General features: G+C 29.8%; 5 protein-coding genes across 5 annotated transcripts in view; 4 read left to right on the top strand and 1 right to left on the bottom strand.

Annotated features, from left to right (window-relative positions):
• Positions 1–2028: 2028 nt before the first annotated feature.
• Positions 2029–3777, top strand: LOAG_06294 (hypothetical protein; the record flags this gene model as incomplete). Its single annotated transcript, XM_003141830.1, has 3 exons — positions 2029–2304; positions 2474–2553; positions 2760–3777. 3 exons carry the CDS (start codon positions 2029–2031, stop codon positions 3775–3777), a joined length of 1374 nt encoding a protein of 457 aa, XP_003141878.1.
• A 2420-nt stretch (positions 3778–6197) lies between these two features.
• LOAG_06293 (hypothetical protein) lies at positions 6198–8979 on the top strand (the record flags this gene model as incomplete). Its single annotated transcript, XM_003141829.1, has 4 exons — positions 6198–6210; positions 7071–7173; positions 7936–8077; positions 8824–8979. 4 exons carry the CDS (start codon positions 6198–6200, stop codon positions 8977–8979), a joined length of 414 nt encoding a protein of 137 aa, XP_003141877.1.
• A 1229-nt stretch (positions 8980–10208) lies between these two features.
• On the top strand, positions 10209–10674 carry LOAG_06292 (hypothetical protein; the record flags this gene model as incomplete). Its single annotated transcript, XM_003141828.1, has 2 exons — positions 10209–10237; positions 10365–10674. 2 exons carry the CDS (start codon positions 10209–10211, stop codon positions 10672–10674), a joined length of 339 nt encoding a protein of 112 aa, XP_003141876.1.
• A 1635-nt stretch (positions 10675–12309) lies between these two features.
• Positions 12310–14420, bottom strand: LOAG_06291 (ADP-ribosylation factor 1). Its single transcript, XM_003141827.2, has 5 exons — positions 14196–14420; positions 13885–13984; positions 13470–13580; positions 13164–13288; positions 12310–12721 (listed from the first exon to the last, which is right to left on the bottom strand). The coding sequence occupies exons 1-5, from the start codon at positions 14241–14243 to the stop codon at positions 12560–12562; spliced, it is 546 nt and encodes a 181-aa protein (XP_003141875.1). The 5' UTR covers positions 14244–14420; the 3' UTR covers positions 12310–12559.
• A 1784-nt stretch (positions 14421–16204) lies between these two features.
• Positions 16205–18002, top strand: part of LOAG_17242 (hypothetical protein) — a gene marked incomplete at its 3' end in the record, with an annotated part of 3720 nt that continues 1922 nt past the window's right edge. Inside the window, exons 1-3 of the mRNA XM_020449901.1 lie at positions 16205–16447; positions 17122–17244; positions 17360–17449. Coding sequence (XP_020306510.1) covers positions 16226–16447; positions 17122–17244; positions 17360–17449 — 435 coding nt within the window. The 5' untranslated portion in view covers positions 16205–16225. The remainder of the gene's footprint in view (positions 16448–17121; positions 17245–17359; positions 17450–18002) is intronic.

Raw genomic sequence — 18002 nt, 5'->3', positions numbered from 1 at the left:
ACATCTGAAGATGTATTTGGATTCTATTCTAATAAATTAAAGAGAAGAATACGTACCATTTTGATTCGATGCTTCTGAAACACTTTTGGGATTCTGTTTTTGCTCTTTCTTCATAATATCTCTAATACGTATAGCGATTTTAAGAAAGAAAGCAGAAACACAAAAAGGAAAGATATTTGCAAATATCTTTTTTTTTCATAAAGTCGACATTCACACTTATTATGAATTAATTAAATCACTGAATTGTTTCAACATAAAATTACACAGTGTTGATCTTTTTCCTTCAAAAAAAAGAATTGTAAAATTTTTATAAAATATTTCGACCACAACAACAATTTTGAACTTTCGTAATTTAGTGCTTGGTACCTTAAAACTTGAGAAAAAATAAATGAATTACAAATAAATTTGTAATTTATTTGTAATTCATTTATTTTTTCTCAAAAAAAAAAAAAAGAAAAAAGAAAAAAGAAGAGAATGATCAGATAAATAAATTACAAAGTAATAAGTATCAAACAAACAAATCCTTTTCACACAGTGCTAATGAAAATACTTTAAGGAAAAAAGCAAATGACCGCCGAAAAGGTCATAGAAAATTCTCTAGAAATTTGACCTGACTTTTATTCTATTTACTTCTCTTTTTCTATTGTCACCTAATCATATCATCATAAAAAATGTTTAATAGCAAATATTGCTGAAATTATTACATTCTGAAAAAGTTAAATAATTTAGCCATAAAAATACGTGGTTAAAATATTCTTAAAATCGTAAAATACTAAATTTTATGATTTTTTTAAATCAAATTAATAATAATCCGGAACGACTAATACGGAATTATTCATTTTCGTTTAAGATATATTAGTTTATAACAATTGCCACTTACATTTGAAAAATAGTTGAATGGGTTGATATTTTTAATTTAAGATGCACTGGATGATTATTTATCAGAAATCATTGATTATTTTATGTTACATGTATTTCCGAATACAGTAATTAATAAATAATATGAATTTGATTTCAATTCTACCATTTTCTTACATTAATTTTACTGAATTAATAATGACGGAGTTTTATTCCATTAGTGTAAGGCAAGCAGCTATTCTATCAACATTAATTACTTAATTAATTGCTTAGTCAACTTCCAATAGCCGCTATTAATTAATATTTTGTGATAATTTTGTGTCATTTCCAGCAAATTAATCAAGTGATTTGATAATTTACATCCATTAATTAGAACAAATGTATCAGATGGTTCTGTAATTTTGTTTTACAATACCAATGAAAAATTTCAAACAGATTGATAAATCTTAAAAGAACAATGTATGCAAAAATTTCGATGTAATAATATAATTTTTGTATAATATAAAAATGTATTAAATATCAATAACTGATATTAATTTTTTTTTTCAATTGTAACCATTTATTTGCAAACTTTTTATGACTTATGGTAACCATTCCTTTTTCGTTCTGATAATTTATATTTAGTGATTAGAACGAATGTACCAGATAGTTCTATAGAATCAACAAAGATCAATGATGATCATAATGTATGCATATTAGATTCAAACTCCAAGTAAGATATTGTTTTATGCTATCATTCTAAGTAAATTTACTTTTAATATTAATAACGTTCTGATATATATTTATAGTTTGTTTGATTAGGGAAGGATTTAAAATTAAGCAAATTTCGATAAATTTTGTAAAGATTTCAAATTAAGTAAATTTTGGTTTATTTAATGAGCGTATAGGAATAAATACATTTTGTGCTATTTTAAAACTGGAATATAGCAAAAGTAAAGCCTAAAATGAGTTTTTTGAAGCCTAATGATTTAATCAATCAATTAATTCATTATCAATCAATCGCTTTGGTTAGATTCTAACTACTATTACTGATTCGTTTAACTAGTAATAATTTGCTAAATTTTTAGGGAAATTTTAGGAATTTCGAAGAATTTCAATTTTTTTTCTTTTTTTTTTTTAATTATATCAACTGATTGGTCTCATTTGTCAGGTACAACATATTATGCAGATATGGCTGATGGTAACAATTATCGTGCAGGTGATAGTGGACAGCAAAATGATTCAGATGATACAACAAGGAATGATGAAGATTCTAGTGCTAGCGGTCAAAGTTCAATTAACAATATTGCAACAAATGATGATATTAATCTTAATTGTAACGCTCTACCTCTACCTCACAATGATATTAACACTTTGATAAGAAATATTATCGAAAAAATGAATGATAATAGTTCATTCAATCAAAATGATGATTGTTCACAATCTGATTATCCGCAATCTATTATGGTAAGTTTTTTGAAAGTATTAAGTATGTCATTTTAGTTAGCAAAATATTTGCAAGAAATGAATTTTATATTTAATTGAATAATCATAGAGAAGAAAATTATCATTAATGATTTTAATTTGAAATTGATTCTTAATTTATCAATCATTTATTGTAATTAATTATTTTTAGAATGCAAGATATTCTGATAATTCAACAATAACTTCAGTCGAAACTTTGAGTTGGGATGAAATCGAGAAGAAAAATGATACGTATTTATTATTGAGAAGATTGGGAACAAAGTTCAATGCAGTAAGAGAAAGGTCAAAAAGTTGTAGTATTTTTCAAAGAAATCGACCGTATCCAGTATATAATCGTCCTACAACAAGTTCTAAAAATTTATTCAGGTTTCAACTTTTGAGGAATCAACTTGTTTGTTTGAAAAACTTATGAAGTTAAAGCACATATCAGGTTTAAGGACAGAACATCCTGCAAGTTCCGAGGAGTCAACAAATTCGGAAAATTCAACAAATTCTGAAAAGTCATCAATAAGTTCCGAGTCGTCAACTAGCCTAATTGAGCCATCAGATTCGAATAATCTAGCAAATTTGGAACCTTTGGAAGAACACCCAGAGAATCCATCAAATTTAGGGAATCCGTTAGAACATTCGGTAAGTGCGGAGTACTCAACAAACTCAAAGCATTCATCAAGTTCTGAATACTCAACAGGTCCGGAGCATTTAGCAAATCAGGAAAATTCATCGAGTTCAGAGAATTCAACAAATTCAGAATACTTAACAGGTTTGGAGCATTTACCAAGTCAGGAAAATCCATCAAGTTCTCATCATATGTTGGGTTCAGAATATTCAACAGAATTGAAGCATCCACAAAATCCGAAATGTTCAATGCATTCAGTACGTTTGATAAGCTCAATAATACCTGAAAGTTCAGGCCCATCACGAAATTTTGAAACTTCTGAAATTCTGCGAAATTTGAACAGCCAAGAATTTTCGACATCATTTGAGGAGGAGGAGGAAGGACGAAGGATTCTCATTGGTCCTATTGATCCAATGTTGCCAATATCATTAGATGATTCAAAGGAAGCTTCAACTGAAACTTCAAATAACGATGGTGATAGCTCAGAAACGGATGATATCTATCCTTTTTTAACAACTTCTACAACAGATGCCAATGTTATCGAAGAAACTCCTGAAATTTCTTCTCAACAATCATTGAATATGATACCATATGAAATATTAGCAAATCCAGAAAATGACCAACAAACAATTATGCGCGGAAATCCATTAATTATAAATGATGAGTCATATGTGGAATATTTTATATGTTCGCAGTATTCTTCAAGTAGTTCAAGAAATTCTGAACAACCATTAGATGAAGAGAATTTGTTAGCTGAAACAGAACCAGAAAATCAACAACCATCCGTACAACATTTGGATAATCAAGATAATGCTATTTATAATATCAATGGACTTTAAATCATTGATATTGTGATATTAATTATTCTTCAAAATTAAAAAAGGAAAAGAAAAATATCGGATTTCTTTTCAATGAAAAAAAAATCTTTTTAATATCTGAAATAGTAAATATCTTTTATCATTCGTTATCGTTATTCAGTAGTATCTTTAAATTTTTCTTTTCATTTTATCATTAGGCTAATCTTCTTCATTTTATCCTTTAAAATGCTATTATTTACAGGTAATTATCATACATGCCATAATATTACAATTATCAAAAAAAAAAAAGCATTTGATTAATGTCGTTTATATATTCATTTTGTTCCTTTATTGACATTTGTTCGTTCTTGTATAATTGAAATTTTGGAATTTTAATTTTTACTTAAATCCATTTATGTATCGTATATTAGTATACATATACTTGTGTATGAGCAATTTTTTGAACTTGAAACTTTTTTTAAAACACTATTTCTTTATCAGATAGAGTGATTAAAATCATTTTATTACAAAGATATGACAAATATTGTGGTTATGATAAGTGGAGATATTGCAAAATTTTTATTTTGTTGCAAAAATTATTAATTAAAAAATTGAGAAATTTTTTTGAAATTGCAGTAAAACAGCATTTTTTTTCGGAAATTATAAATTTAAATTAAAATTTCCGAAAATGTGAATTTAAGCTTGGAGAAAATTATAAAAATTGTCCAAAATTTTAGTTTTTAAAAACTATTTCAGGTAAAATTCATATTATCTCATTGATTTCTCCTTTTTTTAGATTAAATTTTGTATCAATTAATGTCAGTTAGTCATCGAATGTCACACATTTAAAATGTTGATTGCAAATTTGAAAGTTTCATATTTCAGTCTGATTTCAAAGCAATAAAAGGTTTATACCAATTTTGTACCATTCACATTTGATTAGATGAAATGAAAATTCGTAGAAAAACTTTTCCAGAAAAAGTAAACATTTACTTCATTTTTGACCTGATCTGACCCTAAACTAATTCTTTATGCTATAGGATCGGTTGATCATATAATTAGCAATATGCTATTTCATTCACAAAATTCAATTTTTTTTCCAAAAATTAATTAATAATGCATTTGACCTCATTTGAATTTGACCCGAATGAACCTTAAACTAAATTAATCCTTTACGTTATGTAGAAACAATACAATCAGCATATGCTGTTTTATTCTCAAATTTCAATTTTTTTTTTTTTTGAAAAATTTGTAATTCGTCCTATATTTGATCCTACTTGACCTATATGAACCCTAAATTGATTTTATGAAATTATCGTTAACCTAATAAATGGAAGAAATATGTTAATGGGTAAAATAATGATTAGTGGTTGAATGTTAAATAATATCAGAAAGTGATATATGTTGAAAATTTTCGTTTTTCCTTCAGCAGTGAACGGGTGAAACAAATTCCTGATATCAAATCTTATATTAAGTAATTCTGATATCAGGTAATCCCTATATCAAGTGATCCTGATATCACATGATTCCTGATATCAAGTGATCCTGATACCAAGTAACTTCTGATATCAAGTAATCCTGATATTAAGATATCAAGTAATCAATTACTAAATGTAAATCATGTCTGTCCGCTAATTTCAATCGATTCATTTCATTTCATATTTATGTTTGTATTTTAAAAAAAAGTGATCAGTCATTTTGCTCTTACAGTTATCCAAGATTTTACTTAAAGATCAGTAAAATTGTCATTTCAAGCAAACAGATTATCATGTCCAAAATAAAGCAAAAAAGAAATACCGAATATTTGAAATGTATGAACATGAAAGATTAAATTCGACAAAAATCCCCGCGATATCGCGTGTTCTTTTTGTTCTTCTTAGAAATAGACCCCACGATATCATTTATTCTTTTTACTCTTATCAAAAATATATCCCGCGATATCGCGTATTCTTTTTGCGCTTCTAACATCTGCATTTTTTCATTTCCTCAGGCTTTTTTTTTCTTAAAGAACAATGACAAGCTTCCCCACAATTAGCACATTTACTACAAGGACCAATTAAAACGACCCATAAATAATCGCGTTTGGTCGGACGTCTATGTATGCATGTATGTCCCCAATTGTGTCATTTATCAATGATCTAATCAATTAATTGCTTTGGGTATGTTTGTAGATAGACACCCGCTCCCTGATTCATTGGGTCCTCCCGTTTGTATACCTGACAGACTTATCTTTTTAACAGTACCCATCATAAAGGAATGCATTTTCGAAAATTTTTGGATAATTGTCGAAAAGATGTTGTAATTGGATGACGAATACTTGCTGGTAAATCAGATATCTCCCAGCAAAGACTAAAATTAATCATAAAATTATGATTTTTCAAAAGATAACTTTTTGAAATACAAAATAAATTAATTACTAAATTATAAAATATTAATTTGATTCATTAATTGATTGTGCATAAATGGAATGGACAAGTTAGAATCGAACTCTTTTCAGTGTTATTAATTTTCTTCATTTTAATATTTTAGTTTTAAATTTTATTTGTATAATTTATGATTGATGCAAAATTTTGGTAGTGTATGTAACTGTGTATTTTAATTCCTTTCAATTTATCCAACTTATTAATTAGGCAATTCTTTAAGTAAACTGCATGATATTCTAGAGATAAAAGGAGAAAACGGCATACATATATATTCATATATGTCCTGAATTTGGGACATAATCAAGCCTAGGGATAATTAAGTTTCATGCAGAATTTGACCTATCAATCCCATCTGATTGACAGTATTAATTAATTGGACAGTCAACTAATGATACATGAAATAGTATGTGAACAGACAATCAAAAAATTGTCAATTATGATAATGAAAAAATTTGAATGAATAATAATTAATTTATTTATTAATTTATGCAGATAGAATTTTTTTCTTTTACATTTTTACTCCATCACATTTATATTTCACATTTAAATTCAATCAATGCAATCAATTACTGTTTGATTTTTTAAATTTCTGATTATAATATTTGTTCTGGAAACTGTCTTCCAAAATATAATAAAAATAAAAGAAAAATTACCGGTACTTTTTTTTAAAACCTAAAACATCAAAAATATTATATTCCAAGAGAGGTAAATTTAATCAATATTGGTAATTTCAAATTATCCAATGTTAAAATTGAAATTTTGCAAATAATCTTGTTAATTTTAAACTAAAACAAAGGCGTGATTATTTTTTCAAATTTATTTTAATTTGAAAGGAAACAATTTTTTGGAAATACATTTTTCGCTTTTTTTTACAGTGAAATTCGAATGGACCAATAAATTGTCCAGTTGAAGTACGTGAGCTTGTTGAACCGGAGCGATTTGATGCACAAAATTCCGAAATTTATGATGTTCTTTTTCTGGAAAAACGATCTTGTACCAAAATTCCGTTCGTGGTGTTATTTACCGTATCATAATTCTCCTAAAATAATTTGTGATACTAATCTAAATAACAATTCTAATATTTAATTTTTGACTTCAATTTCCAGTGATCATTTTAATACTTCTAGATATCAATTTTTTCAGTTTCTTCCTACTTTTTAATTTCTCTTTATCCTTTTACTTTGACTCCCAATCTTTTTCTTTTTATTCCTAATTTATTCGAACAGTCGTGTATTAAAATAATAAATATGAAATGCTATACGAAATTAAATTCGGACGATGGTGCATTTTAATTATTTCGATTTGTTATTTAAATTTGGTTCCTTTTCCAGTCATTTAACTTGAATGAAATTTTACCGTATCAATGATCAATCCCTTTAATTCTTCTTCCCATGCATTCCCTACTTAACGTTCCCTACTGTAATTTTTCTTACTGTAGCAGTCACTTCGAAAAAGAAACAATATGATAAATAAGGTAAATATCTGGTGGATGATACATTTCCTTATTAGTTAACAATATCTCATTTTTTCGCCTCCCATAAAATGAGTAATGCTAAAATTTGAGACGATAATTAAATAATTAAACTGCAAAATTTTCAAAAACTTCTGAAATTTGAAAAAAGTATAATTAGTTGATATCTAATCATTACATATTTTACGCATAAAATTAAAATGAATAGAAAATATTGTTTTATTATTTTGTTGTTTTTTTTATCATTACTTTTACTTTATTTAAAAAAAAAAAGAAGTGATGTAAATAAACAGTTATTATTTACAGAGGTATTATTGTTTGTGGAATTGAATGGAGTTTTGGTGTCATCTTTTTACCACTTTATTCTCTACATATGTCATTGCATTTTTCATCTCTAAAGGACGAACTATTGCAGCTTTTATATGCTTTATTACATTATTACAGCGTAGTATATTTTTTAACGCAAAAGTAAATTTTAATTTAGAAATTAAAATTTTGTTACTTCCAAAAAAAAAGCGAAGATAATGTTCCTATTTTGGTATTACAAATGTTTAGAAGTTAAAATTAATTTTCAAATACCGCTTTGCAAATTTTGAATTGTCCGAATTTCATTTTTTATAATTAAATAAAATTTTAAAATCACATTCCGTTAACCCTTGGAACTATATTATACTGGAGGAAACAAAATTAAATTTGTTTTTTCTATCAAAACGAATAATCTCTATTTTCTCCGCTAAATATGCGACATATTTTAAAATTTTAGAACTGTTGTTAAAAATTATAATATGTATTGTCAAAAAATTAAGTGCATTAAAAAAAATTCTAAAAAATTAGTAAAAATTAAGAATTTATAAAAATTATAAATATAAAATTATGTTATTAAAAATTATAATCAATCGATCGTTTATTTAATTTATCTTGTACCGATCGATGTGATAATCGATTTAAGCATCAATATAGCTAAAAGATTAATTCCTATTAAATTCATTGTATTATTTCTATAATTTCCTTCATTTTCCACCTCTTTCTTCAACGATAAAAACTGATTTGTCATTAAAAGATACTTGAAATAAATGATGCATTACTACATTCAAAATAGTAAATGCATAAACAGCCATAAATTAATTATTTCAAACTTAAAATTGAATTTAAACTGCACATTTTAAAATGATACATTTTAAAATTAAATTTCAGGTATTATTTATGATTGCAATTTCAGAAAAGCATGCTAATTTACTCAAACAACAATTGATATTTCAATATGTCACTTGCATTTTTCTTCTACTTAATGCGACATTCACATTTACGCCTGATATTGGTGGATATAACGAGGAATATTTATTTGGTTAAAATGATTCATTCCTGATCCGTATTGCAGCTGTTATTTCCGTTATTTTCATCCTTATTGAGCTTTATTTACGCTTAATGACAAAAACAGTTTATACATTTATCAGTGAAATCAATTTTTTTGTCAAATAAGAATAAAGTATAAAGTGAAAATTAATGAGATAGGATTCATTTACTGCACTGGCTATTACTGCAGGTTATTACCGTACATTTCTGCAGTTTTTTTGTTTTTGTGAGTTATATATGTACATTTTCATAGGGTTTTTTTAATATTATGCTACCGTATATTGTTCTTGTTTTATATATCACTCAAAATTTTATTTTGACTATTTCATTTCTTTTTTTGCTTCCTGCTTGAAATACTTAAGGATAAATCACTTGAAAAAAATATAATTAAAAATTGGAAAATATAATTTACTATATATATATATATATATTACTTACTACTAAATTAAGTCGTTGTACTTTAGAATAATTAAAAATTAAGTAGTAATTGGGAATCTATGACACCTAAAAAACGAAAACGAGAAATTAGAATTTCTAGTAAATTATATTTTCCCTGGATTTTCAACCGTATTAGGCTCATAAAAGTTGTAAAATTGTTTTCATATCTCTTTTTTTGCAGACTTGCATTAGATAATTCAAGATGGCGCTACTGTAAGCGCGTACACTTTCCGCATTGTTCCATCATGCAGCAAAGCTCGTCTATTTTAGCTAAGGCGCAAACTGTCCCAAAAGTATAAATTAAATTTCTTTGCTTAAAATTTCTTCAGAAATTAAAAAAAAAGAAATCTTAGCTTAAATTATAATTGAAACCAAATTTGTATAAGAATATTGCTGCATTTACTAACTGCACTTTCATTTTCGAATTTTCAGTTTTTTTCCCAGTTTTATTCGAACAAAACAAATTATATTTTAATAAGTTAATGAAATGTTGCAAGTTTCTTTCCCAGCCAGAAGATGTCTCGAATGCAATGTACAAATTCACTCTACCAACAATAAATAATCACAAAACGGATGAAGTATTTTGCTTCCATCCTCTTTCACAGCGATCCAAATATTTGACCTTCAACCTAATCTTTCTAAAAAAAAAAACAAAAGAAAATTGCATCACCAGATAAACTTCGAAAAGGAAGTATGACTGTGATTCCACGTGACACACCAACTCAATGTAATTGCCTACTTTCTTGCCCACTAGTGAAGATACTTACTTTTCAGGTTGTTGATGAAATATGCCAAACTACTCGTGGACCGAGACTAAGTATATTTCTATTTATTTTAAAATGGAATTAAGCACAGTGAAATTTATTACAAAATAGTTGTAATCTACGCTTAACCTGAAATTAATTTTAGGCTGCTAATAATTCATATTTTTTCTTTCTTTCCAGTCCAAAATGGGATCGCTATAATTGGCGTAATTTATCACGTATACCACGTCAAAGGCAAAAAATGATAACACGGAGAGGAAACTGCTCACATTTTAGTCAAGCTGGTGTAGCTCTATTGGAAGGCAGTAGCAACAGTGCAGGAGTGTCACTTCACATCGGTATCCAATTGAATTCGAAATATCTTCCAAGGCTTCGCAAAAGAAACTTGGGAAATGTTACCGTACCGCCAATTTGCTCCAATCAAATCGTCAGCAGCTTTAGCGATGGTGTCGCTTGTCAAATGATAACGAAAGTTGACCTTGCATTCTAGTCTTTATTTCATTATATTGATAACTTGTTTTTCGCTCTCTCTCCATGAATTTGTATGATTTCCTTAATTGGCAAATCAACTTCTCAACTAGCTATAATTTACAAAAAAAAAACGAAAGCGCAAATAATATGAAACGGAACTGAGAGGAAAGTTGTTTGTTAATAGTTCCAAAATGCAATTGAATTCTGTGATGCAAAATGCATGTACATATCATGCAAAATTTGACATAGTAACCAAGAGTGTTATCAATTAATCTAATGCTATAACCAAAGAATGTACTGAAATTATTTTAGAATAAGATGGAATATTGATCTCAAATAATCGACAGTTACAAATTAATGAAGGAAAGTGTCTGATGATGAAGCAATATATTCCCTATTTGTGACACACCCTTCCCCAAAACTTGTACCATTTTGGATCGAAAAAATGATCAAGGCAGTATTTATTCAACTTCATTAAATTACAGAAAAGGGCTATCGTTACTTCTATTTTACGATGAAAGTTGTTCATGGAATAAACCAAAAAATCAATCCAGCTGATTTAAATGAATCGTGCAATGTTCCATTAAAATCGGTCTTTACTTCACGGGAAAAAATAAACCTATCAAAAATTCCCACACTTCCAAGTTTAATTCACTGATTACAGCGCAGTCAGCAGAAAAGAAGAGAAATTGCTGTAAACTCCTATAGATGTGTCATTTCAGAGTAAACTTTTGTAACCATCTCTATGGTTGCACACACAAAACGAATAAGAGGAAGCAGAAAAATTGGAACAGGAGGGAACAATTGCGAGAATACCAAATATCTGAAATATAGAAAGCGAAAAATAACAGCGATTCTTTTTTGACTGAATGAACAGAATGCACAGTTTTCTATCTAATTCATGATCACGGAAAGGGAGAAATGGGTAATGATGGCAGCAGGGCAGTATCTCTCTATAACATTTTAAGAAACTCAGAAAAATTGGATCAGAAAATTGGATCCACCCTCTCAACAATGATGATGTTCTACGAACATCTAATATGCACCTAACTCAAATACAAGTTTCATACACAGAGCACACACGCATATATATATATATATATATATATATATATATATACTATATGTATAAACACATCTAAACCACGAAGTCAACCCAATCGAGTGTCTCGAATAATATAAGCAAAGACTGAAACAGGAAAAAGGACCTGAACAGTTTCACAATATTCTGCTAAACTCTCTGAAAAGGAAGAAATAAGTGATTGACTTTTACTTCAGCTGTTTGATTCAAATAGCCACAACACTGCTGACAAAAGAAAAATATTTGTAAAGAAATTTTTGGGAAAATTAAACAATGGTCTGAGTTACATAAATATGATTATCACAATACTGAAATCTCAGCTATATTGCGCATAGGAAATTGGTCTTTCACCTAAAATCCGTTTAAAAGAATGAAGGAAAATATTAGTTGTTAAGTTAAACGACGGACTGCTGCATAATAAATGATGGGAGAACAGCTGAGGGTCAAAGAATTTACCATTCAAAATCTTCATAAATTTTATAAAGCCCTCCAATGTATGCCACATATTTTATCTTTTTCCCTTCTACAAAGTAAGTTAATTTGCTGAGATACTATTCCATGCTGTAGTCAAGTAAATTCCAACAAAAAAAATTCTAGAAAAATGAAAAAAATGCTGTATCTGAACTAAGAGTGGAGGTTTTTTACGCAACTTGAATTGATATGAACAAGGGGACAAGAGAATATACTAGAACTGAACTTAAAGCAGCTTTGAAACATACTAATTTTGCTACGAGCAGCACTTCTGGAAGTTTTTGTAAATCAATCCATACAAAACGAATTCAGTTGACGAGCATAAAAAATTGTATACAGTTTTCCGCACACTTCAGGATCTATTCTTCAGCTGATTGCTCAGCCAATCAAGTCCTTCATAGAGGCCATCGCCAGACGTTGCACATGTTGCTTGGATATACCAATTACGATTACGAAGTGTGTGCAAACCAAGTTTATCAGTTACTTCTGCTGCATTCATCGCATTCGGTAGATCCTGGAAATATTATCATCTAAAAATCGCTTGTTGCATAAGCAAAAGTAAAAAACTCGTCTTCCCCAGAAAATAAGATCAGTGACGAATTCTGCGACATTAGTATAGCTCAAGTTCCAGGGGACGGTTGTTCAATGAAGCTATTGCAAACTAGCTGCATTAAGTATATATTCAGATCACTACAAGCTGAGAAGGCTGAGAAGCTTCTCTGTTTCGGCGAATGAGTCATTAGGTCAGATGATTGTCATTTTCTAAATTCCACCACACCCATTCTGCGTCTCTCCTCTGAGGTCCCAACTAGTGATAAGCCACGTTTTAAAGTTTTTTTCTACCGGAATCAACTCCGTCTGTTTACTTCGAATTGTTTCGAATGACAAAATACTGTTCGTCATATACTAGTCTTGCAAGACAGATAATGTATGGAACATATGTTTCAAAAAATCACTTGTTTATTAGCGAAAACAAGCAAGACAGCATCTCTCAATTCGTCCTCGGCCAACATCCGCATTAATTCCTCCCGAGCCTCACCTACACGTTCACGGTCATTGCTGTCCACAACAAATATTAGACCTAAAATAGATGTCATTTGTTCAGGGACTGATCTATTTATGTGAAATGCTTCATTTAACATGCCACCAAATGGTATTGAATGGCTAACATAGAAGATAGCTGCAATTTTGACTGCAAAATGAAATAAGTGCATGGCCAGAAACAATTCCAACTATCTGGCTGAATGAAATAACAAATTTACCCTGAGTATTCTGAAAATAATGTCTCCATAAAGGTCGTATTTTGTCCTGACCTCCAACATCCCATACTGTGAATGATATATTTTTGTATTCTACTGTTTCAACATTAAACCCTGAAATGGAACACCATTTTCCAAAGTACGAAGAACCAATCAAAGTAACTAACGGACAATCAAAGTAATTAACAAAGAGTCTAATTGACTGAAATTCCATTAGAATTTACAAACTAGTACATCCGAACATTAAAACAACACAACTCAAAGTGAGATAGAGCAGCCCTCCGTCTAAAAACCACAAACATTTAGAAAGATCCAGGATGATAACCACCGTTTGATTCAGCAATCATCAGTCTACAAAAATTCGTAAATTTTAAAAATTTTGAGCAAATTTACGTGTGGTGAAAATCATGGTACCAACCAATTGTAGGAATTGTTGTAACAATTTCTCCAAGTTTCAATTTATACAGGATTGTAGTTTTTCCCGCTGCATCCAAACCAACCATTAAAATTCGCATTTCCTACAACAACAGTTGAATTTAATTTCATCACACACAGCAATTAGAAGTAATTAAACAGAGCAATCCGAAATTAAATGTCGTCGTCTATAGACACCAGGTTGACGGGTGGATAATGAATGATAAGAGGATATTATTTTCAAAAAAGTACATTTATCCTTTAATAAACCTAGCAGTCGAATCTATATCTCAGTCAAGAAATGAATTCCCTCACCTTCTTACCGAAAAGGCCTTTGAAGAGATTTGTGAAGATGTTTCCCATCTTCAATAATCCTTGAATTGGTTATAAATGCTTCGTATTCAGAAGCTAAAATAAACTTATGAAGTGGAAATCATCCGATATGTCTCGATGCATAGGACATTACGACGCTACATATTTCTCTCCACGCTTTAGATGATGACAATCGTTTTCGAATCCTATCCGACAAAAAACCCAAAATAATGAAATAAAGGTCACTTGCTAAGGATTCACAATTACAATAACGCCAACAATTCTTAATTTCAGTGATAACGACAGTCATACGACAGTTTAATGCAAAAAAAATGGAAAGATGAAATATACAATTCACGACATAAGCATAAGCACTTATTTTCATGCTCTTAAAACCGAATTATCCTAACAGTAATTAGTAAATAATTATAACCAGTGATCTTTGAGCCAAGATCAATCAAGAACTAATATCACAAACAGTATCAGACTGTATTCCGAACAACTTAACCTGTGAAATCAAAAATGAGAAAAAAAAATTGAAGAAAAACGTGTGTGGCACTCATGCCTCATGATAATCAATATGAATTACTTCTGAATTATTACTTGGTAGTGCTCCATTTACAGTAATGACTACTTGACGTTACTGAAGTCACACGATCTTCAGCACTAAACTTATCCACCTTAACTATTTAATCTGAGGAAGTGAAATTACTTCACCTGGAATAACAAAATTACTTGACTTTCAATACTCAAACTAGTTGACCTGCGTTACCAAAATCATTCAACCCTATTAAGACTCAAGTACTAAAGCTAAATACCCTCAGGGATTGAAATTAATTAACTTTCAGATCTTAAACTACTTGACTAACAGTATTAAAATTATGACTTACGACACTGAATTTGGAATTCACAAATAATTACGAACAGTATTATGCAATGATATATAAGAATGAGTAAGTGATAAATTAACGATAAGGGAGTGACAAGATCACTGATAATTATCGATAGCAACACATCAACGGTCTCAACCCCTCCTCACTTGACAACACGACACGACACCACTCTCTCGTTGGACCAAGAAAATCGATCACTCGGCCACACATAACCTTTCCCGTAAAAATCGAACAAACGGCATGCAGCGGTCGGGACGTTCCGCAAATGTCACTGTTTCCCTAGTCCTTTCATTTTTTGGTTTTCATGATTTCAATTCTCTCAATACTGGAACAAATGCGCATCATGTCTGTCCACAGTTTATTCAATAGAGCATTTGTCGTATCCATATATGATTATTTCCTTTTTTGATTTCCTAGATTCTTACGATAGTAGTGGAAGTGTATATCATGAGTCGTATCCATATGTTTAGTATTGATTAGTTCCTTCTTTTTGAATTCTGAATTTATGTGTCATATCTTTCCGCACTTTATCCAAGTGGAAAATTTAGTCGTATACCTTATGTTTACTACCAATTATTTTTTTTCTTGACTTCTGAAGTTTTGTATCATGTTTATCTGTAATTTATCTAGGTGGAAGATTTACTCGTATCTATATGTTTTACAGTTGATTAGTTTCTTTTTTTTAACTTTTTTAAGATTGTAATTCTCACGATGGTAGTGGAAGTATGTGTCATGTCTGTCTGCAGGGTTTATCCGAATAGAAGTTTTGGTCGTATCCATACTTTATCTTCAAGAGAGCTTGTCTTAATTACTGAGGAATAGTTATAATAAGATGCCGAGAATTCCTGACGTCAAGATGATGTAGTTTAATTCTGATGGTTCTTTGATTACATATTGGGTCATATTATTACTATATCCTGTTCAATTTCAGCGACTTGAAGTTTTGGGGACGTTCGTCGTTAACTATTCATAAGAATCAAATATATTGAATTTGCGAAGTTTTCCATTGCCAGTTTTATTTCAGAAATGAAAAAAACGGACTTCTGTTTGCAAGGTGGTTCAGGAGTATGTTGTTCGAGACGTTTCGCTAAAGGAAAGTATGGTGGAACATTTTTTTTCTTTCAGAAAAAGTGAAAAGCAATGGCAAAATCCAAAGTGCGATTCTCAGAAGTCGACGAACTAACTGACGAAGGAGCTTTGCAGCATAGCCGTGCGAAGTATGCTCGTTATCAGGACGATGAGAAGAGAAATTCGGATGAGGAGGAAAATGATGAAGGTACAAGGAAGGATTACCAGTCGAAGCATACTCTAGATAGTGATGAGGAAGAAGAAGTGAAATATAACAAATTGGATGTGGACAGAGTTTGTTACTTTGTTTTTGTTTTCTTTCAAATATTTAAAGGTATACTAGAATTACAAGATATGAATAGAGTTGAATCAGGATTTGTTTTGTTTATCTTTGTAATAAATATTGCTTTATAGGCGAATCTATCCAATAAGTTAGTCTTTTCCCGTACACTTCACTACGAATCATATCCGGTGATTAGTATTTGTTCCCGGACAATTTCCAAATTACCCAAGTAGTTTACCAAATATCCTATAACAATATATTCCACATAATAAAGATTCTTTAATGTTGCACTTGCTTTCTTCACATTCACTTAATTCGAATATTTCATATTTGATTGGCTCCCCCTTCTTAGTTATCGAATTTGAGATACTAATTTTCTTTTTCTTTTTAATGCTGGTACGTGTAAGCTTTTCATAGTAATACGTGTTATTCGGTTTACTTTTTTGATAAAACACCGATAAAATTCATGTCGTTGGATATTTCAGCGTATATTTTTATATACTTTGACAAATTAATTGGGAAAATTATTCGAGAATCATGCTTTTTTGGAGTGACAATTTTAATTTCTTTAAAACGTGTTATGGCATAATTCTTTGTGAGAATATAGTCACCTGCGTAGGTTCCATTTAGAAATTGCTTCCGATCGTTTTTTTTTTATTATTATTTAGAAGGAAAATTATTTCAGATCGATGGACAGGAAGAAGCAGATCTGGAATATGAAGGCAACACGAAAATTATGCCTTTCAATATGAAGGAAGACCTGGAAGAAGGCCATTTCGATGCTGACGGGAATTTCATCTTTGATAAAGTGAGTTAGGGCAGTTTTCTTGCAGCTGTTGGAATTGGTGCGTCTTGAATAACAACTAAGATTTAATTTCGCATTTCCCCGAATTCTTTCACAATCTCAAAATCTTTGTTTTTAGAAGGAAACTGAAATAAAGGATGCTTGGTTGGATAATATCGACTGGGCAAACGTAAAAGCAGATGCAGGCGATCAGTGGAATCAGAAAAATGTACCTTTCACCTTACTTCGCAATCTTTATTTTTAGAAACAACATATTCGAAATCCCCATCTTTAGATCTATCAGCAGTTTCTGTTGGAAAAGCTAATTTTTTGACTTTGTCAGCGATATAGGCCTATTCGGGATGTAATATTGTTCCTACCAATAGTACTAGTTAACAACAGCAAAAAAAGTAGTACGCGGTAAATTGGTAAGCAGTGATAAATGAGTTATACAATAAACAAGCAATATGACCAACTAACAAATTCCTTGTCGTTGCCTTCGGTAATAGTTGAGTGTCGGATTGTTGATGGGCTGAGTAATGATTGAGATATAAGAGTTCATTGAGTAGGATATATCTGCCAGGAAGGTATTTATTTAGCGGAAGGAATGTTGTAGCTTGGTGTCCAATGGTGGCGGATAGGCACGAAAAGAACGTTGTACTCTGTTTGGTTGTAAAAACTGACCGTGTATGATTTTTTCCATATATATGTATATATACAAATATATATATACATTTATATATATATATATATATATATATATATATATATATATATATATA

Source organism: Loa loa (assembly GCF_000183805.2).
Source record: "Loa loa unplaced genomic scaffold supercont3.52, whole genome shotgun sequence".
In the NCBI taxonomy this organism is placed as follows: Eukaryota; Metazoa; Nematoda; class Chromadorea; order Rhabditida; family Onchocercidae; genus Loa; species Loa loa.
The sequence above is the reverse complement of the archived record's forward strand: the minus strand, read 5'-3'. Positions and strand labels throughout refer to the sequence as shown.

Bases quoted from the DNA above. Each gene is read 5' to 3' on its own strand.
- LOAG_06291 (XM_003141827.2), bottom strand. From the start codon at position 14,243: ATGGGAAACATCTTCACAAATCTCTTCAAAGGCCTTTTCGGTAAGAAG. The intron at 13,985-14,195 runs GTGAGGGAATTC...CTGTTGTTGTAG, and splicing joins AAGGCCTTTTCGGTAAGAAG to GAAATGCGAATTTTAATGGT. The intron at 12,722-13,163 runs GTGATTTTTTGA...TAATATTTCCAG, and splicing joins TTGTTTTCGCTAATAAACAA to GATCTACCGAATGCGATGAA.